This window comes from Oreochromis niloticus, linkage group LG16 (assembly GCF_001858045.2).
Source record: "Oreochromis niloticus isolate F11D_XX linkage group LG16, O_niloticus_UMD_NMBU, whole genome shotgun sequence".
Lineage (NCBI taxonomy): Eukaryota > Metazoa > Chordata > Actinopteri > Cichliformes > Cichlidae > Oreochromis > Oreochromis niloticus.
In genome coordinates this window covers 23,331,560-23,354,909 of record NC_031987.2, presented here as the reverse complement: position 1 = coordinate 23,354,909, position 23,350 = coordinate 23,331,560, and the positions used below count along the sequence as shown (strand labels likewise).

The 23,350-nt window shown below is 39.3% G+C and overlaps 1 protein-coding gene across 6 annotated transcripts in view; it reads left to right on the top strand.

The window, feature by feature from the left end:
* Positions 1 to 23,350, top strand: part of nalcn (sodium leak channel, non-selective) — a 65,183-nt gene that overhangs the window by 38,725 nt on the left and 3,108 nt on the right. For all 6 annotated transcript variants that reach the window (XM_025903666.1, XM_025903664.1, XM_025903665.1 and 3 more), the window contains 24 exons: positions 9,967 to 10,103; positions 10,764 to 10,905; positions 11,063 to 11,136; positions 12,677 to 12,778; positions 12,874 to 12,943; positions 13,131 to 13,222; positions 13,375 to 13,497; positions 13,656 to 13,712; positions 14,235 to 14,355; positions 14,435 to 14,566; positions 15,118 to 15,285; positions 16,326 to 16,430; positions 16,837 to 16,943; positions 17,024 to 17,144; positions 17,244 to 17,342; positions 17,633 to 17,726; positions 19,434 to 19,540; positions 19,700 to 19,777; positions 19,864 to 19,983; positions 20,077 to 20,145; positions 20,248 to 20,396; positions 20,525 to 20,618; positions 20,964 to 21,096; positions 22,893 to 23,008. In XM_025903666.1, the coding sequence (XP_025759451.1) occupies positions 9,967 to 10,103; positions 10,764 to 10,905; positions 11,063 to 11,136; positions 12,677 to 12,778; positions 12,874 to 12,943; positions 13,131 to 13,222; positions 13,375 to 13,497; positions 13,656 to 13,712; positions 14,235 to 14,355; positions 14,435 to 14,566; positions 15,118 to 15,285; positions 16,326 to 16,430; positions 16,837 to 16,943; positions 17,024 to 17,144; positions 17,244 to 17,342; positions 17,633 to 17,726; positions 19,434 to 19,540; positions 19,700 to 19,777; positions 19,864 to 19,983; positions 20,077 to 20,145; positions 20,248 to 20,396; positions 20,525 to 20,618; positions 20,964 to 21,096; positions 22,893 to 23,008 (2,610 nt within the window). The remainder of the gene's footprint in view (positions 1 to 9,966; positions 10,104 to 10,763; positions 10,906 to 11,062; positions 11,137 to 12,676; positions 12,779 to 12,873; positions 12,944 to 13,130; positions 13,223 to 13,374; positions 13,498 to 13,655; positions 13,713 to 14,234; positions 14,356 to 14,434; positions 14,567 to 15,117; positions 15,286 to 16,325; positions 16,431 to 16,836; positions 16,944 to 17,023; positions 17,145 to 17,243; positions 17,343 to 17,632; positions 17,727 to 19,433; positions 19,541 to 19,699; positions 19,778 to 19,863; positions 19,984 to 20,076; positions 20,146 to 20,247; positions 20,397 to 20,524; positions 20,619 to 20,963; positions 21,097 to 22,892; positions 23,009 to 23,350) is intronic.

Sequence of the window (23,350 nt, the reverse complement as noted above, 5' to 3'; positions counted from 1 at the left end):
ATATTTGGTTTTTGAACGCATCCATCACATGCAGTCAAAATCAGCAGTGGCAAAGTTGACGAACAGGAAGTGAGGTCACACGTCTACAATGATCCTCCACAAGAACTCTGTATTTGAGAAATATAGTGACACTAACCTCTACAATAGCAGTAGTCCAAAAAGTAAAAAAATGGAAAATGAGCAAGAAAACAAATGAAACAAAAAACGAAATGTCACAAATTTGACTAAACAATTAAATGAATTCTACACATGTACTATATCCACTTAGAACAAAACTGTTGCTTCATTTTTCAGACTTTTTCCACCACGAAAAAAAGCGAATCATCTTCTAGTTTAAAACTCGAATCATGGCTAACTTAAACCACTCCACTCCTAGTGTTCTCACCACATGAAAAGCTTAACAGAGACATACTAAAGATTTAAGCCGCTGATTATTTTTGCGTTCTCTTTGTATCCATACAAAACCTTCACACAATTGTTTAATCAACTTGAATAGCATTGTGTACACACGCACTCATATAAACTGCGCGCTGTGTACCAGTAGATGGCTGGCAGGTCTCAGCTTCCTTGGACAGGTTATTTCCCACAGCTGAGTGATTAGGTGCAGTGAGTGTAAAATTGCCTATTCTACAGGTGCTTCAATCATGGATACAGGGCTGACTATAAATAAATGATAGATGGTAATCACCCTCCCTTCATGAGACGGCTTCTGCAAACATTTGGCAAAGGCCCAACGACACGTCCAGCATATCTAAGAAATACACATGTAGGCCATGAGGGATGAGAAACCAATTATGGCGTATGTGATGGGTACTTTTTGCCTGGTTCTTGATGAATGACTTCACTGACTATTTGACTCACTATTTATCACAGGTGTGAGTTGTATTCATGACAAGCACTTTAAAAAAAAAAAAGAAACAAAAAATTTTTGTTTCTTTTCAGCTCTAAAATTGTTTTGTTACTAAAAGTATTGTGATTACAGACTTGATATCAATCAATATTAGAGTAAGAATGTGACACAAAAGCCATGTGTGTGCATGTTGTCCTCCCTGAGACATTTTTAATCCTTTCTTCTTCACAGTTGGTTGAGCACAGTGACAGATGCTGTGTTCAAATTAATTGGAAATAATGGAACAACAAATTGAAGCAGAATAAACTATTCAAAGAGTGACTTCATACAAATCATAGATTGTTACCTTGTATATTATATGAATTTTCATATTTTTATATCAGTGTGTATACTGTGTCTCTGCTTTAGGTAGAAAGACACACAGTACAGGGAACACTGCATACAGCTCGTAATTAGTGGTATTATTAGCTCAATGCGAGCAGTGCTTTTACGGTAATATTGAACAATGAGTTTTAAATTACTGAGGGGGAAATTATGCTTTCGAAGGTGGTTGGTGGCATTGTTTGTCTTTCACGGCCCTGGTCACGCTCTTTGTGTTTCAGAAATATCAGTTGTAAAACCTGTCAAACATGTCAGCTCCCCTTAACCTCCATTGTGTTTAGCTTCCACCCATGAAAAATGTCAAGGATACAGGACTAGTGTGGTTGCAGGCAGAAAGATGGGCTAGTGGGCTAGCAGTATCTTTATGTATGTGTATCTCTGATTTGGTGTCAAGCCTTTGGAAGAGTCACAGTTCAGTTATGCAGATTTCCCCCCCATGTATGTTATGCCACTGCCAGTGTTATGTACTATGTAGTCTCTTTAAACCTGATGTCCACACAGCTCAAGCTTTTGGTGTCAAAATCTTTCTGTTTGTAGTCTGCTGTAATCTTAGCTCTATTGACTAGACACGTTTGAACCGGCTTTGTTTGCATGAAGATAAGAGTGAAGTTCAAATCTGAAAATCATCCGTTTTTGTCTAGTGGCAAGTATGTTAGCTTTTTATTTATCTGCACTTGTGAAAAATCAGCGGATGGAACTGGACGTCTCAGCTCAGAATCCAAGGGATACAGCAGAAGCCCTGAAAAAATGACTGTTGTCCTCAGATGCTAAGTCAGCAGACCAGTTTGCAGAATGTTTTCTACGTGAAATCCATCATACTCTTGTTAGAGACTCCTCTCTGACATTAACATGATAAATGACTCCTAATGAACATATACTGGTCTAATTTATTTCGTTTGATTTAGTCCACTGGTGTGTAGTGGTTAGCGCTGTTACCTCACAGCAAGAAGTTTCCAGGTTCAGTTGAGGTCAACTAGGAGTTTGCATAATCTCCTTTCCACTGGGAACTGTAGCTTTCTCCTAGTCCAAAGACATAATTGTTGGGTATTTTGAATTGGTGTGAGTAAACATGGTTGTCTGTCTCTTTGTTAGCCCTGTCATGTGCTGGCGTCCTGTGACAGCTGGGACGGGCTTCAGCCCTCCTGTGGTTAAGAAAACAGATGGGTTGATGGATTCAAATCAGTTAAATAAGATGTCTTATTAATATCCATGCACAGTAGTTCACAGTTCTCCTGATCATTTGCTCTGGGGAACACTGGCAGGTTACGTTCTTGTCTTGAACCATTTCCTGCAGGTATTTATAACGTTATTTAGCTTAATGTTTGACTGGTCCAACTTGGAAATAAATTTTCCTGTCAGGCATTTGAGGTCAGCAGTATCCTCTTTAGAACAGTTCTGGGTCATATAGCCATCAACAGATGAATATCGAGATTTACCTTTGAGACATAGATTTAATACACAGCCAAGAGGACACACACTTGTTTCACAGTGGGCATGTGAATCAAAAAAAGGAAAAAAATATAGCATCGTAAACACATATTCTCTGAAGATCCAAGATGACCCCCCCCCCCTTTTTTTTTTTCTTTATTCTTTAGTGAGTGTAAGGGAAAAGTGAGCAGGACTATAAAGGCACTGTGATCAAGGGGATCAAACTTTCTACGCTGTGATATCTGATTGGTTTAATGATGCATGAGGATTTGGCAGGTTTAACAGTCCTGAATCAGTGCATTGTAATCAGAGAGCCTGGAAGCAGGAGTACAGTTATGCTTGTATGCACACAGGCACATTCAACTATGCATGTACTGTATGCACATATAAAGAGGGATCATGAATAATCACAGACGTGACAGTAAGCAGGACTGCAGCTGATTAACAAACTGGCTTATTCCTCCATACTCAAGCATTATGAGTACAAAAGTAACAGGAAAGTCTTAATGGTTCTTGAACACACATATACACAGATGTTCATCCTCCACTCATCAATGTTGATTAGGGTTGTGTATTTATTGCTTGAGATGAAATTAGATGGAAATGCATAATGAAAGGAAGACCGGGACAGGAGATGACTAGACAGAAATGAAAGGAGGAAGGAGATCCCTGCCACACACACACGCACAAACTCACTCACATCATAATAATTGATTAAGGTCTAGTAATACATCTCGTTCTTTATTACTTACTTTTGTTAACAGTGCTCATAAAACCACAGGCGGTATGCATATCTAAATTGTGAGCGAAACCTTTTCAAAAGGAGGAAAGACCTAGAATGGGTTGATGTGCTTTGAAATAAAAGTTGATTTGTTGCATGTTGTTGCAGCCTGCTATTGTGCTACCTTCATCTATGCTGCCATAGTTTGGTGGGCTATGTGGTGAGAGAGACTGATGGCCTGTCTTCCTCCAACAAATTGTTCCTACTCGCAGAACAGTGCAGGACCAGAGGCTAGGAGCACGAAAGGGAGGGGGGATGTTTATAGAGTGCCCGAAGATAGAGAAAGGTGTTTACCCCTAAAGGCAATGATGATGATTATAATGCATTTTTTGTTTGTGCAAGGTATGAATTGTCAGTAGTGAAAAATCTGTTTCTTATTGTGCACACACACTGATTTTTGCATATCTGCGTGTTTGGGTGAAGCTGAATATTCTAGCAACCAAACAGGTCCTCAGGCCAGGTAGATGAGTCATAAGGAACACATTTGCAAAATACTTGAAGGGGACAAGAAGAAAGTAAGAAAAGCTAAAAGCTATGCTGCCTTACCGTCATTTGCAGTCTGTTAACAAATACAAACAAACTGACATTTGAATCCTATGCGGTCTTTTCCTTCTGTTCTTTGACACTTTCTCTCTGGCTTTTAAATTATTTTATAGTTTTATGTGGAAAGGGCAGAGGACAGGTGAAGGCATTGTGATTGTCTTTTTGTCCATCAGTGTTAGTAAGCTTATTTTTTGCACGAGGTATATCCCATATAGTGCAGATGTTGATCAGAATTCCTTAAAGAGCAACATTTGCACTATATAGAACAAAATAATAAGCTTATTTTTCCAGTGCCTTTACCTGTCACAAGACATGTATGTATGCTATGTAAGCATTAACTCATTTGCAATAAAAGATAAATTTATATGGGAACTTGACCAGCAGTATTATTTTCTTTAAAATTTTCTATTGATATTGTAATAATATTGTCGCTTTTCCCACATTAATAACTGTGTCTTGAAAATCTGATGTTGTGACATAACAGTTGGGTATGAATGAGGTAGAGAATGATTAATTACTATTATACAACGGTGACAGGAGCATGCTGTATCATTGTTGCAATAGTGATCCTTTAATTACTTTAACATGTCTTTATATAAATTCTGAGAAAAAACAAAGGCTACTCTACATTTGCGTAAATATGATGTAGCTTGTTTGGACATGTCAGTTCTGTCTTCTCTTATATCTGTATAGCTTATAGCTGGAACCTCCATATTTGATTAGATGTTTAACATTAAAAATCTTTTGTTCAGAAGAATTTCGTTTAACCAGATGCGTTGAAAAGTTTTTTTTTATTGCCTCCCACTAGAGATTTCATTATTTATGAATTAAAGTAAAAGCCTGTCCTCAATCTTCTTGATTTAATGGACCAAGGACTTATTTGGGGATTTAGCAGAGGGGGAGAAAGGCGAGGAAAACAGAGGGAGCGGAGAAGAAAAGAGCATACCCCCTTAGAGAATCCCAAAACAATGTTTTCTTATCTTTTCAATGTCACTTTCAGTTTTCTATTAAAAACACTCCAGGCCTTGTGCCTCTGTCATTTTCTAAAACTAGCATCAGCACACACAATAAAACACAGGCACACGTACATTTTTATAAAAGAAAAGTCTTTATCGAAATGCAATTTTAAGTGATTTTTTTTTCATGTTTATTATGTTTGCTTTGGGCTGTCGTCACACATTCATGGCAAGAATTTCCAACATGTAGGCATACAGAATATCTGACAGTATTTTCATACTTTTGGATCTAAAAAGGAAAGACTATAATAGGGGGAAAAAACAAGAGGCTATGTGAGACCAAGAAAGGCAAGCATGGGTATACAAAACAAAAATTAGGTTCAACATACCTCCTTAACACATTAATCTTTTTTCATATTACACCCCTCAGAGCCCAAAGCAACATAGCTGAACGTGATACAGTTCTGGACTTTGAGACAATGGCATATGCAGTTGTTTTGAGTATCAGGGGTAGCTATTAGAGGTTTATGGGCTGTGTGCCTTTACAGCAACTCCACAGTATGCCTCATTACCCAACTAATGTGAAGAAAGAGGGTGACCCTGCTTACTCGCTCTCTGATCTCCTTCCACTGGGTATTGCAGCTTTAGGCTCACAGGCCTGGGGAAGACTTTGAGGAATGTGGAATGCAAATAGGTTGTTTCCAATTACAATGACCGTGCGTGTTTTTGAATTTTTCAACAGTACAGCATTTTAATATTGGCATATATCATGGCTGAAATTGTTGAGCTGGCACAAATTCATAAAAAGAGAGCGACGCACACTGCAGATGTGCCGAATGATGGATCGCGCAGCAAGTAAAGCTGTGTTATTATTACGAAAATGTGCCGTCTGGGGTCACACACGCACACATCCTCACGCATACACAGCTGTTGTCTGGTGGTGCTGGTGAAAGGCAGGCTGAATGGTAAAATGCAGATGATTTTATGCACTCCCACAGGCATTTGACGGATGTGTGTGGGCCGCAGTTTGGTAGGCGGCTGTTCATGAGTTCCTCATTGTTCGGCCGCTCGCAAATATTATCGGTGTTTGCGTGAGCTAGATTCACTTTACAGGACTGAGAGTTCAGAAGGATTGTCCACTGCGAATATTAATACTGTAGAAACTAACCTGCTTGAGTCATTCTTCTAATTCGCAGATCCATTTGTCCTTCTGCTAAATGGGATTTTTATCTGAATGGAGCTGTTCTTGCAGCTGTAAAATGAAGCTATCATGAAAAGTTGGGGTGTTCACCTGTAGATGGATAAAAGTATTACTATTGGATAACAAGGTGAACTTTATTCTTATACAGGGCTTTGCTTCTTTCTACCAGCAAAGAAAGAAATGCAGTTGATTTTTCCCTCTGAACTCTCTCACTCTTCAGTACTCTCTGGCTCTGGCTATTTCAATCCTGACTGCTTCTACAAACACCCCCCTCCATGCTCTCCCTGAACTATAGCTATGACTGAATTGGGTTTAATGCTTAATGCTAATGGTCAGTATTAGTTTTTTTCACCCCTCTCAGCCATGGTCAAGAGAGCTGTGGAAATCCCAGATGGAAAGTTCCCTAGCTCAGCGGAGCCTGAAATTGGCTTGAATGAAGGGGGAAGCAGTGGCAGGTCACCTGAATGGGTCTCAAGGCAAAGCACATTAGTCTTGGCTCCATTGTAACTGCGCCATGCATTAAATCTCATCAGTGGCAGGGAAAGCAGTAGTTTTGATTTATCAGCCGTTAACTATGACACAAAAAGAAATTCCTTTTTTTCCCACTTGCGTATGTGCACATAGACATACAAGTGGAATATAAATATTCCACATTTGTCACATGCACACACGTGCTTTTAGTGCTTATTCCTTAAGGTGTATATAACAAAGCACATAGGGCAGCGAATGCAAGCTGTTATAATGCTTCAGGCAAATATTTATCCCTTTCACTGTCGCTCCAACACGTTCACTGTGCACGGTGCAGTTAACTAATGTCATGTGTTATTGCTTTGAGGTGGATTTTTAGAGATTCCTTGGTCGATCAGAGCGTGAGACTTAACCAAGTGCAAAAGTTGTGAGATGTTAAAGTAAAACAAAACAAAGAGCTGACTGCAAACTGGACAACAATGCAGAGCTGGGGATAAATCTCAGTGCAGTCATACGTTTGATTATTGCAGTCACAGTAGTCATTTGATCAGTGTTTAAAACAAAACTATTTATTCTGGTGCCTTAAAGCTTGTAAAGCCTTAAACATGAAATATTTGCCAGAAATTTCATTTGTTTTAAAAACTGGACAGTTTATTGAACCTTCTGACAAATGAAAAAAGAAAAGAAATTTTAATTTCCATATATGAGGTTCAATTTTTATCATTTTTCTACATCTGGCATTTTTGTTCAATTTGTCCTTTAAAACGTGTTGAGCAATTTATTTAGCGGGAAAAATCACAATGCTAATGTAGAGGTCTGAAAAACCGTCACATGCATAGGTGCATTTAAACTGTTGATAATTAAAAATTGGTTGCTTGTTTGCTCCTGCTGCAAGTTTCGACTTCAAGTAGGTATTAACTAAGTACATAAAGTACAAGTCCTAATACTTGATTGTACCAGTTTGGCCAGGGTTCTTTTGGTTTTTCTTAATCTTTGTCTTGATAGCAACAGTATTGATACATTATTACAGTAAGGTGAAAACCTGATAAAGAGGCAGTGCGAATCAGTAAATCAGCAGAGAATAGATTTTGTGTGAAAGCAATCTCTTCTTCCTCATTCTTGTTTACTGTATTGATTTTACAGACAGAAGACCTGCTGCGTTAGCATTAGTTGGTGATCTATGGCAGCTTATGAGTGTAACTACGCATACAGGCGAACCTTTCACAGAGCAGCTTTGCACAGTGTTAGAAGTCGAGGAAACTATGCATTGCACTATACTCGCCACCCCAAACAGCAATTTTTGGCACAGTGGACTCTGATCGACGTTCCACTGATAAATTTAAATGTAAATTCGATGCATGTGAGTATGAATAAGTGTGTCTAGCTCACACGACAGTGGCGGGGGGTTTTTTTGTTTTTGTTTTTCTTAGAAGAGGATGAAAAAATTAGAGGAATAAATGGAATCTGTACCCAAACCCAAGGATGATTTATAAAAGAGTATAAATAATCAAACAAATATATAAATATACAAAAAACAAAAGGCTAGGGGTTGAAGGCTTAGTTGTAGAGATGAGTTTTGATGAGTTTCTTGAAGGACTCCATTGACGGGGCATTGCAGAGCTCATTTGGGAGAAAGTTCCAGAGGGTGGGAGCTGCCACACTGAAGGCTCTGTCCCATGGCTGGGGATCTTAGCATTTGAGACTTTGTGTATGGGTGGAGCAGGTCACACAGGTACTAAGGAACCAGGGCTTTAAGGGATTTGTAAGTGAGAAGACAGAACTTGTAAGGATGATCTTATAGAAAGAAACACTGAGACCCTGAGTTTGATAGAGAAGAACAAGTTCTGTAAAGGATAGAGGGAAATGTTTGCTTTGTTGCATTGTTGTAGCAGATAAGGGTATAGGGGCTTGTTGAAGGTGCACATCTCACTGAGTTGGCCCAATTGATTAGTACCCTTGGGAGCCAGGAGGTCCATATTAATGCTGTGTGTGTGTGTACAGTGTGTGTGTGATACAGATAATATTTAAGATGACTGCAGCGTTTTTTCAGTAAAAGAACTGCAGCACTGAAATAAGCTCACGATTGTGCTCAAAACATGTTTTTTCCTATTCTGTACTCTTGCAGCAAACACAGCGCACAGTTCTTTTAAATAATGACTTGTTTTACATCTTGAAATCCATTTGTCTTTTTTTTTTTTCAATCATCAATTAAGTTTTGTGTCGTTATTTTTGCTGGCTTCCATCTGTTGACTTGTCTCTTTTACCTTTTTTTAGTCTCTGTCTCTCTTTCCGCCCTGTGTCTATCTTGGGAGTCAGAGTATAGACAGAAAGCCTAGGCAAGAGAACGCTGGTGCATAATTCCATCTTCACAGTATGCCACACACCCACTCAGGGTAAAGAAGAAGCTCCAACATTTTAGTCTGCTAGAAAAAAAAAAAGAGGAAGTGGATAGGCAGATTTCCATCCCTTCCTTTGTCAGGTTTCTCCGTTCTCTGGCTGTTATCCCTCAGATCCGAGAGGCTGTTCCAGTCATGTGGTCGCTCACAGTCAGACAGCCGCAGACAGAAATACCTATACGCGGAACAGAACGCAGGGACGTTTTTATCAGCAGACAGACAGTCACACAACGCCATGACTGACAGAGAAATATTCACAGTCAATATATTTCACAGCAGTTACCTTCTTAGAATGATAAGCTGCAGTTCCCCTTGTAGGCCTAATCTGCAATGCATCAAGGATTATCTCCAGGCACCCATACAGAGAATACCTGCAAGAGAATTTCAGTCGGCCCCCCCTATATGTAATTAATGGAAATAATTGGTTTCATTCCCTTTGTCATCTTTTGATTTCACCAGTCTGCGCCACATTGCTTAAGCCCGCACACATGCACATTATTCTGTCGTTACTGTTTCTTTTCTCCATTAACCGCTCCAGAGTAATCTTTCTTTTTTTTATCTTCTGTTGCCTTCTCCCTTCTTTTCTGAAAAGTAAGTGGGATCTCATCCTAAACGTGGTTGTCTGTACTGTATGTGTTGTGAGTGTTGTAGGTAAGTGTGTTGCTGCCATCATCTGGCAGAAATATAAAGCTGCACCCTCAAAGCCGTTACCTCTGGAAATCCCACACATAACCTCACACGTTTTGCTTATGAATAGCAAGGAAAACCTGCAGATCTCCAGATCAAAAACCTTCATTCAACCCGAACTCAGTCTAACCGTTCCCCTTTTCCCCCTCCTTGGTTTCTAACTTAAATCCCTCTCTTCTCTATTCTCATCATGCTGTCAAGGCCGACTGCATTCTTTAAGAGTGCCCTGCAGTTCTGTTCTGTGCCTAAACTGCCTCTCATCCTCCCTCTGTTAGCTCAAGCAAAGCGAAGCCAATGCTGACACCAAAGAGAAGCTCCCTCTACGACTCAGGATCTTTGAAAAGTTCCCCAACAGACCTCAGATGGTGAAGATTTCCAAGCTTCCATCTGATTTCACTGTGCCCAGGATCAGGTAAACACACAAACACACACGCCTAAACACAAAAACTTTACTTTGGGCATAATTTGGGCTATTTTTTTTTGTCATGAAGAGAAAATGAACAACGATATCCACCAGAGCTAAAAAGATACACAGACGTTTAAAGTGTGCTGGATTAAATATAGGGACAATGTTATGTTAAGTAGTCATTCTCAGTGTGGGTTTATGAGTGTGGGTTTTAACAGAGACCACCAAAGATGTGAAGCTTTTGAATTCCGCCAGTAGTTTCCAGACATTATGCAAACAAAGTAAAAAGTAACGTTTTCATTCCTGCTCCTAGTTTAAAGCAGCTATTTGGTCATTTGCAAAACAGACTTTTTATGTTCTGCAGCCTTTAGCAGTAAAACTGAACTATATCTGACGCAAAGTCCGGCTCATAAGCTTTATTGTTTAGTTGCCGAGTAGTGCAGGGCCAAGTCCTTCACCCAAAAGAAATCTCCCTCTGCAGCCCATCTGCTGGGTTGCTGCACTAAGAGCTTCCACTGCAGCTGAATTTGCACTGATGTAATTATGCGTCTAAGATAAGCTTTATAAATTTGTGATCGTCTACTTCTGAATACGTATTTCTTTAGGGGGACACCGTACATTAAAATTCATGATGTTTCTGTGCGTGCTGTTTGTCGTGTACTTTAGGGAGAGTTTTATGAAGCAGTTCATCGATCGTCAGCAACAGGATACCAGCTGTCTGTTCCGGCGTCTCCCCTCCGCTTCATCCTCCTCTTGTGACCACTCCAAACGCTCAGCAATTGAAGACAACAAATATATTGACCAAAAGGTGCTTTCACAGACTTCTTTGCCTGCTCGCTTACACGCTGTTCCTTTCTTTGTCTCTGTGACTGTAAATATACAGCAAAATGAAGCAGATTGCCACGTTGTGCCTAATATTTACAGCTGTGTAGGGTTTTTTTTTTTAACTGACCGTGCTTTCTTAGCTTCGAAGGTCAATATTTAGCATCCGAGCTCGTAACCTCCTGGAGAAAGAAACTACAATCAATAAAATCCTACGGTAAGACACGTCTACACCTGAGTAAGTGTGACAAACTGAGCTAAATTTGATTAATAAACGTATCGTACGCCAGCTCGCGCATCACAGTAAAATGAAGATATTAATATGCTGCAATAAACTATAATGTAACTTATATTTCTGTAACATGTTCACGTTTCATCCGCGTCTGTTCTAAATGTAACCTGCGCATACAGACATCTTTTGACCATCTACTCCCTGCTTTTAGGCAATCAGTTATTTGCATGTTTTTGTTTTTTTACAATAATTCATGCACTTTCAGTTTTATACCTTCCTTAAAGACTTGAGTTAAATGTGTTTACAATGCATTATCCATAGTCATAAAAATGCATCGTGGGCTCTGTGTGGGTGAAACTAATAATGTGTGTACATATTAGGTGTAGCTGTGCCACAGCAGCACTCTTGTATTGTTAATGCTTCTCTCTGTTTTTTGTTTTGTTTTGTTTTATTCAGCACACACACACACACACACACACGGACGCACACACAGGCCCACTTCAGACTCATTTACTGTTGCGATGAAGTAAATGGATAATTTGCTGTTCAGCATGGCAGAGCTGGCACTAAGTGCAGATTAGCTTGCCGGCACCGTGTCCAATCCGTCCCCCCTCCCCTTCCATTCCAATATTCTGTCAGTCTGAAAGATAGACAGCTTATCAGTAGTCATAACACGATCTGTCTGGCCAGCCATCCTCCACACAAGCACACAATTAGGCTCACATACCAGCATAGTCAAACACACGCGCAGTCCAGCATACGCAGGAATTCATGCGTACTTATTGCCAGTAAACAAGCGATCGCTCAGAGTCTCCATAAATGATTAAAGTACACACATTGCTGGTGCCACAATGTCATTAGCTCTGTTCTGGTACATGGCTCTGCTGTTAGTCAGAACAGACAGTAATGATCAGAGTCTCTCTCTCAGTCACTCACACACACACAAACACTGACTAATGGAATGATTCAAACCAGTTTCACAATGGTAGACTGGGTTACTACAGTACTCTTATGGTTCCAGACTGACAAAAGCCAGAGATAGCTTGTTACGCTGAAAGATGGACAAGAGCCAACTATCTTGTCACACTAGGGGTGGGAATTCTAGTGCAACTTATGATATATTGATATCACGATATGCTATCACAGAGTGATTCTTAGGTACTTGCAAGGCAGTTATGAATGAGTAACTAAAGAAGGGAAAATGCTCTTAAAACGGCAAAAGTGTTTATTATAAGTTTTTATTAATGTGCAAGTTCAGTTACTTCTCTAATATTATGCCCCCCACTGTCAGTGATAGCTGCCATTTTCCTGTCCTGTGAGTTTCTTCTTCTTCACTGCAAGCTGATTAGCTTCAATTAACTGTACCTTCATTCACTGGATAAACACCACCGTCTGGAATCATGAACTAGTGCATCTACATGTCTTTATAAACAATTGGTACTTGATAACAAGCGATAGCAAGGCAGTATATAGTTTTATTGATATTGCATTATGATTAACAAACTGTATTGTCTGTGTTTCCAAGCGCTTGCACAACACAGCGTATACAAAGTGGATCTTTTGAAGGCCAGCCTGCCAAAGAACGCTCCATACTCAGTGTCCAGCATCACGTGCGGCAAGAGCGCAGGTCTGATGTACACTTTGACGCACAGACAGAAACTTAGACACTTGTGCTCTACTGTCGAGACCTTGTATCTTATAGTCTGCCTTTTGCGTCTGCAGATCTCTGCGACATGGTTCTACTAGTCAGAGGATCAGTCGAGGGAAATCGCTGGAGACTCTCACTCAGGATGTCAGTACAAAGTCACATCCCAGCACATACTTTGCACTAGGCTTGTTTGTTGCCAGATAAAGCTCTTCTGATTCTATAGTCCTTAAAAATATATCTCAGTATATGCAAGAAGTGTAAGAAGATGACAGGGAATTTCTGTAATAAAAAAAAGTGTCATATATATTGTCTAATTTTTTTCTTTCCCCAGCATTCCAGCACAGTGCGTTATCGTAATGCCCAGAGAGAGGATAGCGAGATCAAGATGATCCAAGAAAAGAAAGAACAAGCTGAAATGAAAAGGTTTTCACACACAATATTATGATTACGTTGAATCAAGTTCTTCACCAAAAAGTAACTCAGTTAAGTATGGCTAAACAATTGTTTATTCGGTGACGTGATTGATGTGAAGTCACTGGTATTTTCTCCACATCTTTGATTGTGTGGCTGAGCAGGAAGGTTCAGGAGGAGGAGCTGAGGGAGAACCATCCTTACTTCGATAAGCCTCTTTTTATCGTGGGGCGTGAGCACCGTTTCAGGAACTTCTGCAGGATGATTGTTCGAGCTCGCTTCAATGCGTAAGACTTGTCTTAAATCTAAGCTAACAGACACACACACATACATTGTGTATATGAATCTTTGTAGTAAGAAAAATGTTTTCAACCTTGTGTTTTCTGTCTGTATGTATGTTGTTTGTGTGATTTTTTTTTTGTTTTTGGTATGACTTCATATCTAGATCAAAAACTGATCCAATAACCGGAGCAGTGAAGAACACCAAATACCACCAGCTGTAGTAAGTGTGATGAATTATTGATTGCCTGACTCTCCATCGATCTGTTCATTGTGCAACAGTGGAATACTCATTAATTCTGTGGCTTATTATTTGTCTGTTGTGCTTTCCCAAACTGTGGTAAGGAATGAAAATTGTGAAGTGAAGAGCTGTGAAATATATTTCACCCATTATGCAGCCTGATAGTAATTCAGCCGAGCAGAGAAACTGATTACTGAAGTGAGAAGCAGAGCAGTCCTTTGTATCAGATACCGTTGGTGCCTGGGGACATCTTGCTGTAAAACAGATCGGCCTGCTCACACGTACACACAGACACACACACACTAAGATTTATTCGCTCTCACTTTCTGATACCTTTCCCCACTCATCCTTGTTCTCTCTTTGTCTTGCCGTACCTATCTTCTTTTTTTTTTACATTGTATTAGTGTTTTGCTGGTTTGCAAACCAAAGTGCTCTCTTGGCCTACTTACTGTATACCAAACCTACTTTTTCTTTGTGTGAAATCTGATGTGTGTTTCCCTACAGTGATCTTCTGGGCTTAGTCACCTATCTGGACTGGGTTATGATTGTTGTGACCATCTGCTCCTGCATCTCCATGATGTTCGAATCCCCCTTCACCAGGGTTATGCATGTCCCCACTCTTCAGGTATTAACAAGATGATTGATAGTTCATGAAAAAGTCAAGTGCAGGCATAAATGCACTAAACCAGTGGTGTCTGTTTCAGATTGGGGAGTACGTGTTTGTGATCTTCATGAGCATTGAGCTCAACCTGAAGATCATGGCCGACGGTCTGTTCTTCACCCCGACAGCTGTCATCAGAGACTTTGGAGGCGTCATGGACATCTTTATATATCTTGTGAGAAATCTAATATAAATACTGCTTCATCGTGTCTTTCCATTTAGTCGAGTGAGGGTACATAGACCAAACGGAAAGAGATTATGCATTTTTGTTTGCTATTAACTATTATAGGAGTATTTTGGACCTTTTAGGAGCCCCCTTCATATAACATTCATATGACTTTCCAGGAAATTTTACATCTGACAACCACTTCACAGATTTGTTGTTGCTGCAAATGTTGCCTTACAGTGTTACTCAGTGACCATATGAATCAAAAACTGTATCCAGTTTTAGTTCCTTACTATTATCATTTTTTGAAAGTAGCAGTTTTGATGTGAAATAGAAGTGGCCAATAGAAGAAATATTTTATGCTGAATGTTATTCAGGCTTCGAAGTTGGAGAGTCTTTGGTTTGGGTTCAGTAGATTAGGTTTGTCCAATGTTTAGTACTGAGAGAAATGAAAAGAGAATGGATAGTTTCAGTGTTGTTGTTGGAAACTAAAATATGAACCATGTTGCTGTAAAATCAGTAGGATGCTATTCATGCTTGCTTTGCTGTGTTCACTCTAGGTGAGTCTGATCTTTCTGTGCTGGCTACCTCCTGACGTTCCTCCTGAGTCTGGGGCTCAGCTGCTGATGATGCTGCGCTGCCTGCGTCCGCTCAGGATCTTCAAGCTGGTACCCCAGATGAGGAAGGTGGTGCGGGAGGTTCTCAAAGGATTCAAGGAGATTTTTCTGGTTAGCACCTGTTTGCATTTTCCACCTGTGTGTGGCTATTAACGAAGGAAACAACATAAAAACCTTCTTGTGAATGTTGATTAATATAACTCAGTCTTCTCTTACAGGACTTACTATTGTTGCAGGAGAACTATTTAAATAGGGTTCAAATATTTGTCTAAATGAAAATGAACTTTTCTTACCTTAAACTTGATACCTTACCTTCAACCTGACTGCCACACTGCTTATAAAACAAAGTGACACTGCTCAGGAATTTCAGAAAACAAATGGGAAGCTGTATAAAATACAGGAAATACAATAAAGGAAATAAAGACACAATGCAGTGCTTTGAAGATCATAATGCACGGCATGTCGAACAGAAACATTTTTTGGTACCAATCTTTAAATAATAAACAGTTTGAACTTGATGACGTCAACATCAAGAAGGATTTTGACGTCATTTCAGTTATGTTGACCAACTTAACTGAAATTTCTCATCCATGGGATAATAAAGGTTTATTCTATTCTATTAATTGAAATTTAGAAAGCAAAACATTTCCCCATTCTTGCTTGTTTTAGCTGCTCAAGAGTTTGAGGTATTCCCTGTTGTACTTTTTTGTTTCAAATCAGCCAACTGGGACAACTGGGAGTGTTTAGTACTTTTTTTTAAAAGAGCGTGTTAGATAATTAATGCCCAAATTTCACTTTTCTTTTTTTTTTTTTAATTCATCTGATCAGTGACTTAGTGATGGCTTAACTTGCATTAGTGCTCACAGTAACAAACACACAGTGGCTTCTTCTTATACCCCATTATGTATATTAACCAATTTTATTACAAACTGAGCGCAAGTTTTTTCTAAACTGACAGCATGTACCAGCTTTTCTGGAAACTCAATATAATTCTAGTTGTGTTATAATGTTATAGTTACAAGAAATGTGCTGTAGTTATTGATTTTTACTCTGTCTGATTGATTTTCCTGACGGAGGTTTCTACATCCACTGCTCTCATACTTGGATTATGTTCAACTTGTGTCTTAAATTCTTGATTGATTTTTCTGCAGGTTTCCATTCTGCTCCTCACGCTGATGCTGGTGTTCGCAAGCTTTGGAGTTCAACTGTTTGCCGGAAAGCTTGCCAAGTGCAACGACCCCAGTGTTCTTAAACGGGTACAGCAAGAAACAGTCTCCTCACTGACCCACTGTTCTACACTTCCTGCAGAGAACTACAGGCTGAATAAGTAGAAGGGGCCTCCCCAGTCAAATCAATAAACCAGTGTTTCCTTTTATCCTATTTTCTTAACAACAGTCCTCACGCTTCTTTCAGCTTATTTTATAAACAGTTGTTCCAAGATAATTGACTATATCTAGAAAAGTATTTCTTATTTAAGTTAAATGTAAGGGTTTTTTATTTAAATCTACTGTAATGCACTAGACTTCATTATTGTGAAAGTCTTCTGGTATATTATTTTAATAAATCATGAATCCAAAAATAGCCCTTTTCTTCCATTTCATTAAATGTTCTGACTGTTGTTCCTTTCTGTGTTTTGCTGTTAAACTTTGTGGCCTGTCACAGGAGGATTGTCACGGGATATTCCGAATAAACGTTAGTGTTTCCAGAAATCTGAACCTGAAACTGAAGCCTGGAGAAAAGAAACCAGGTTTCTGGGTACCACGGGTCTGGTAAGGCTTGTTTTTCTGTTTGTGTGTGCGTTTGTTTTTGCACAGCCAGTCGTTAATGCACACATTATGTCCTCTTCTAGGGCCAATCCACGAAATTTTAATTTCGACAATGTGGGAAATGCCATGCTGGCTCTGTTTGAAGTTCTCTCACTAAAAGGGTGGGTGGAGGTCCGAGATGTCATTATTCACCGCGTTGGACCGGTACTGATCCTTAACTTTTCATATGACAATGAATTTTCTCATTTTATGCCTGCAGTGTGTCAGCTGCTCTACACATTTTCTAACTCTTTGTGTCTGCAGATCCATGGCATCTACATTCATGTCTTTGTGTTTCTGGGATGTATGATTGGACTCACTCTGTTTGTGGGTGTTGTCATTGCAAACTTCAATGAGAACAAGGTAAGAGCCGTACTGCACATATATTACACCTTCTTGTCTTTTATTGCCTGCCACCATACTGTGTGGTATGTGGGGCATTATGGTGTCACTCTGACCACTAGTTAAACAAAGTTGGCCAATTAAAATGCATCTTGTTTTAGATTTTTGTGAGGCGTCTTTCCCTGTTGTTTGGCATCAGATAGAATAGTGCAACACAAATTAAACCTGGTGATGGTGCAGTTATGTGGTACTCCTTGTAGGACTCTAGGCTTGCAGCCACGAGGAGTTAAGATTGTGTCTCGTCTCAACAGGGTACTGCTCTGCTAACAGTGGACCAGAGAAGATGGGAGGATCTGAAGAGTCGATTGAAAATAGCCCAACCTCTCCACCTACCCCCTCGCCCAGGTTTGAGTGTACATAATAAAATCACGTAACACATTTCACCAATGCTTTGCAAAACACAGCTGCAGGCAGCAATAAGAGAACCAAGAAATAGGAACGTTTTTTTAAATATACTTTTTTTGCAACATCCCCCAGTGACTGTGTGCAAAACCGGGTAACCAACTACAAGTAACGCCTAACTACTCTGTCATAACAAGTCACGTTTTGGGGATCAAATAGTTATTTCACTCAATGACAGGCAACTCAAGTTATAACTTTTATGTAATGTCTCCCCCCAATCACAGTTTTGGTAAACTCTTTTATTACAGCAGTTAAAAAAAAAGGTTAAAATAGTGAAACATAACAAAACTAACTAGCAAAAAACAGAATAGCACATATAAGATGGGATTAAGTGGCTCAGTATGACAGCGTATGTGACCGGCAACAGCACTGGAACGCTCAGTCACTGAATTACATGTCATTGCTTTCTTTTGCTGCCTGCAAGCGGAAGTATTTCTTCAGACTTCATCTGATTTTCCTACCTGAGTTGAAGAAAACTACCAGCTTTATTACAAAGTAAAATCATGCGGCTGCTCTCCCTTTAGTGATTAGAGTCATGAGAACAGTAGAAGTGCCTCAGAGGCAGTGTGGGAAATTGCCTGTTAGTACAGTTGAGGCTGAGAGCTAACAGAAAATCAATCGCTTAAGTTTTAGTCATCACCGCCGCTTATTCCAGCACCATCAACCTGACTTTGATCCTCATCCAAAGGTCTTCAGTGCAGGCACCACTCACTCACTCACTCACTGCCGGTGGTTCATTAAAACACTGAGCTGGTCTGTGCTCACACAGTCACATCCAAAGTACTTACAAACACTCTTTGTGGCCAGCAGTCATATAGTATATAGCCTGGGGTTTCCTTGCTGCTTCATGATGCTGTAATTGATGAAATCATGAATTTTGCCCTCTAACAGAAAATCCTGTAGGAGAATGTCCTGCCATCAGTTCATACCTTGAAGTTCAAGCACACTTTGGGTTATGCAGGAGGACGATCTCTTAATGACTCAAAAAAAGGCAAAACAAAATGAAAGTTTTGGAGTGACCCCATCAAAGATCAGATGTAAATCTGATTGAGAGGCTTTGGTATGACCTTTAACAGGCCGTTCATGCTCAAAAACCCTCCAGTGTGTCTGAATTAAACAATTCTGCAAAGAGGAGTTGGCCAAAGTTACTCCACAGTGATGTGAAAGGCTCATAAAATAAAAGTCACAAAGACACTGCATTCACACTATGGATGTACTCTGCCTTAGATAACTTAGATTGAATAAGATTAGGAAGGTTTTCTGAATATGCTTAAGAGGATCAACAATGTCGTTTATATTTTTGGCTCATAGATGTGCAGAAGCTGCCGTCTGAGACAGCCTGTCAGCCTGTCTATAAAACTTGCCAAATTCACAAAATCTTAAGCATGTCGGCATTGTTTTTCCCCTTTATCTACCTGAATAAATATGCTGCACTAAAGTCTTATTGGCCAGGTAATAACAATCAAACAGCCTATGAGTGCCATCTGTTGGACGTTAAGGGTTACTACTGAAAATTAAATCACCCGGGTTATTCACTACAAGAGCCTTTTCAGACATTTATAACTGATCACCGATGATCAAAAATGCCACAATTCTCCAAAATCGTTGTTCAGGTTTCACTGAATTTTTGCCTTCTTTTGTGCTTGACAGAGAACGGAGGTTTCCGGGCCAAGATGTACGACATTACTCAGCATCCCTTCTTCAAACGGGGCATTGCTGTGCTGGTACTGGCACAGTCTGTCCTCCTCTCAGTCAAGGTAACACCTCATCTAAGAGTATATGATGCTGTGTTACCTGAGTGTGCTTCTTATTGTCTTTGTTCAGTTTACACTCTCAGCTGGCTTTTTAATTATCGCACACATGAACGCAATTTTATATGTATGAACTGACGTTGACCTTTTTGTGTTTTTCCTCAGTGGAATGTAGGTGATGACGGCGTAACATTTCCCCTTGCCACTATGTCTGTAGTTTTTACCTTCATATTTGTCCTGGAGGTGAGCCTGTTTTTGGGGGGATGGGTGGGGTATTTGTAATGTACCTGAGTGGCTTTATTTACTTTACTGCTGCTGTTGTTTCATAGGTGACAATGAAGCTGATAGCCATGTCCCCCGCTGGTTACTGGCAGAGTCGACGAAATCGGTATGACCTCCTGGTCACATCGCTGGGTGTCATCTGGATTGTTCTGCACTTTTCCTTACTGGTTAGAAAAATCTGTTAAAGAAATTCAAATTCAGTCAGTATTATTGATTTTTTTTCACTACAGCTAAAATTACTGTACAATTTTCTACTACAGAATGCGTACACCTACATGATGGGCACATGTGTGATTGTCTTCAGGTTCTTCACAATATGTGGGAAACATGTGAGTACATTAGTCAACAAAAAAGATAAAGTACTTTATCCAAATATATTTTCTAGTGTAGGAATAAAATTCTGCTTTTCACCTTTGTGTATGATTTTAAAGGTGACACTAAAGATGCTGCTGCTCACTGTAGTCGTCAGCATGTACAAGAGCTTCTTCATCATCGTGGGGATGTTTCTCCTTCTTCTCTGCTATGCATTTGCTGGAGTTGTTCTCTTCGGAACCGTCAAATACGGAGAGAACATAAACCGGTAATCATTGCTTTTCCGATCTTTATTATTACTATTTTTTTCAATAAACAATACAGGATATAAGCAGCGGTACAGTAAAGGAGTTCTTTACACAGTTGTGTCAGTGTGTCTATCTCCTTCAATCGCAGGCATGCCAACTTCTCCACAGCAGGAAAGGCTATCACTGTTCTCTTCCGTATTGTCACAGGAGAAGATTGGAATAAAATCATGCATGACTGCATGGTAAGATGGGCTGCAGGTCCAGTGCACTTCCCCATAGACAAATGTGAAGTGGTTTCTGGGGCCATTTCAGTGCAGTAGGAGGATTTGATTGTTGTCTTTAGTGCTCACAGCATAATATTGTGGTTACTTCTTTATATTTTTATTATTTGGCCATACCCCGCTGATCTCAATGTTGCAGTTCTTCTTAAACCACTTTATTAAAAAAAAAAAAAAAAAGAGGACCAGTGGACACTGTTAATATTAGCCATATAAATAAATAAGAAAACATGTTTAACATAGTTTCTTAGAATATTTGATGTTTGTTTTAATATCTGTTGGTTGATGCAATTTTTTCCCCCTCCCCAGGTGCAACCACCATTTTGCACCCCAGATAAACATCGCTACTGGGAGACGGACTGTGGCAACTATGCTGGAGCACTTATATACTTCTGCTCTTTCTATGTCATTATAGCCTACATCATGCTCAACCTTCTTGTAGGTCAGTCAATGTTTTGTTATTTATAACCTTGTAATGTCATATTATTGACTCACCTTTAATGTCGGGTCAAAAAACTAGGTAACTTGTTAGATTTTATGATTTGATTAGGGTTAGTCCAGTTTAGTTTAGGCAAAATGTTAATGATATCAATATAAACTAGAAAATGCATTTTCTAAAGAAAGTGTAGTGTGAATGCTGATAGCTGAATGTTTTTTTTAGCTGAAATGGCATAAATGCTGAATTTAAGTTAAAAATGTTGAATGAGATTAAAAATACAGAAATTTTCACCTGAAAACAAAAGTTCAGAACTGCTAAAAGCTGACGTTCACACAGATGAAGTTGAAAAGTAGGTGAACGTGTTTAAAATGTAAATTAGAAAAAGATAAATGACAAAAGAAAAGAAAAACATCTGAATGAATATTGAAACCTCATATTATTTAAAACACTGAATGACTGAAATGTGGGAAAATCCACTAAAGACAGCTAAATGTTGTAAGATTTAATCATTCAGTCATAAAAGATGATTCTAAAAGTCATCAACTGACTCCAACTGCCCAGATCTGAACCACCTGTGTGCAGAAGACAAATCCACCAATGAACAATAAGCTTGAATTTAATGGGCCAATCAGAATGCTGTATTTAGCTGGCCTGCACGAACTACTGGCATACTGTTATACTGTGACAAAGCCCTGTCAAATCTGCTTTGGTGCAGCTGTTGAAAACTGCATCTAAATCCAAGACCGTAACTCGTAATAAAAAAGCTTTTGATCTGTGAGGATCCAGAGGAATTGTTCTACACAACAGTGTCTCATTTATCCTTGTGCTGTCAAAACTGTGATGACAGGAGCGATTTAACAAGTGGGGTCTTTCCTGCTGTTGAGACAAACTCCTGACTAAAAATACAGTGTATTTATATGGGTCAGTTAGAAGGTTACCCCTGTACTTGGATTCACACAGTTCAAAACGTTTACTTCTCTGAGCATTGAAAGACACACTGTTGGAAAGAGAATAACGATGGCTACGTTTTGAGGGTAAAATGAAGGCTGCAGAGCAAACACTGTGGACACAGCAGCAGTTGAAAGAAGTTTTTAAGATTAATCTTAGCATGAAAAATAGCATGAAACTTAAACTGGAACTGAAGAAAAAGTATAACAGATTTTAAAAAGATAAATACAAGCTGAAAAATTCAAGGTCTTGGCTTCGTTTTAAAGTTTGAATGGTGGCTCTAGGTCAACGTGTGTTGAAGTAGTTAGAGTTGAAAAATGAGTACGTTGAATGAGAATTTGAAGATTCTCCTATTGAAATACATTTTAAATTTTTGCTGAATAAAGTTGAATAATTTAAAAAATATAAAAGTTAAAAATGAGAAAAATAGAAGCAGCCATGTCCAAAAGAAGAGGAATCTAACGGTGGTTGAATGGTTTTTCTAAGTTGAACGGTGTTGAAGGCGATAGATGCCAAAAAACGTACGGAATATGAAATAATAATAATAAAGATTTGAATAACAATACTGTGAATGCTTTTCAGCATTCACACTAACTAGAAAAACATCTTCAAAACTCAAACAGTGCTTGAAAATAAACCCAGCGGCACAAGTGGCTGCTGTTCAGGACATCCCAGAATAGTGCAGCACACACATTTGGAACTAAAGCTCTAAAATGCAGCAGGTGACTTGCATTCAGTGTTACCAAATAAAGATTTATGATGGCTGTCACAATGAAAACTCATAGATATAGAAACTGGTATTATTGAATATTTCTGTGTGTGTGCATTAATATCTCTTTTTGTGTCTGCAGCCATCATTGTGGAGAACTTCTCTCTGTTCTACTCCACTGAGGAGGACCAGCTGCTGAGCTATAATGACCTGAGGCACTTTCAGATCATCTGGAACATGGTGGATGACAAACGGGAGGTGAGAAATTAGCAAGAGGAGAGTGGGCACAGTTACCATGGCAACATCTCTGGCCATGATGAAACCATAGTTGGTGGCACATTGACTGTTATGAAGCAAAATCCTTTTTTTTGTCAGCTTATTGGAACACACTAGTGGCCAAATATGCTTGCTTAAATGTCGTCCCCAGTCGCTGAGATATCAGGTCACTTTCTGTTTGGGACCTTCATAGTTCCTTTGCTATGAAGGATTTGTGTCCTGAAAATCAAAGCTTCATAAAATATGATTTACTTAAGGTTGTTGAAGAACTTTAGTAACAATCTTAGTTACTTTGTGAGTAAAAAAATCAAAATGCAGTTGATA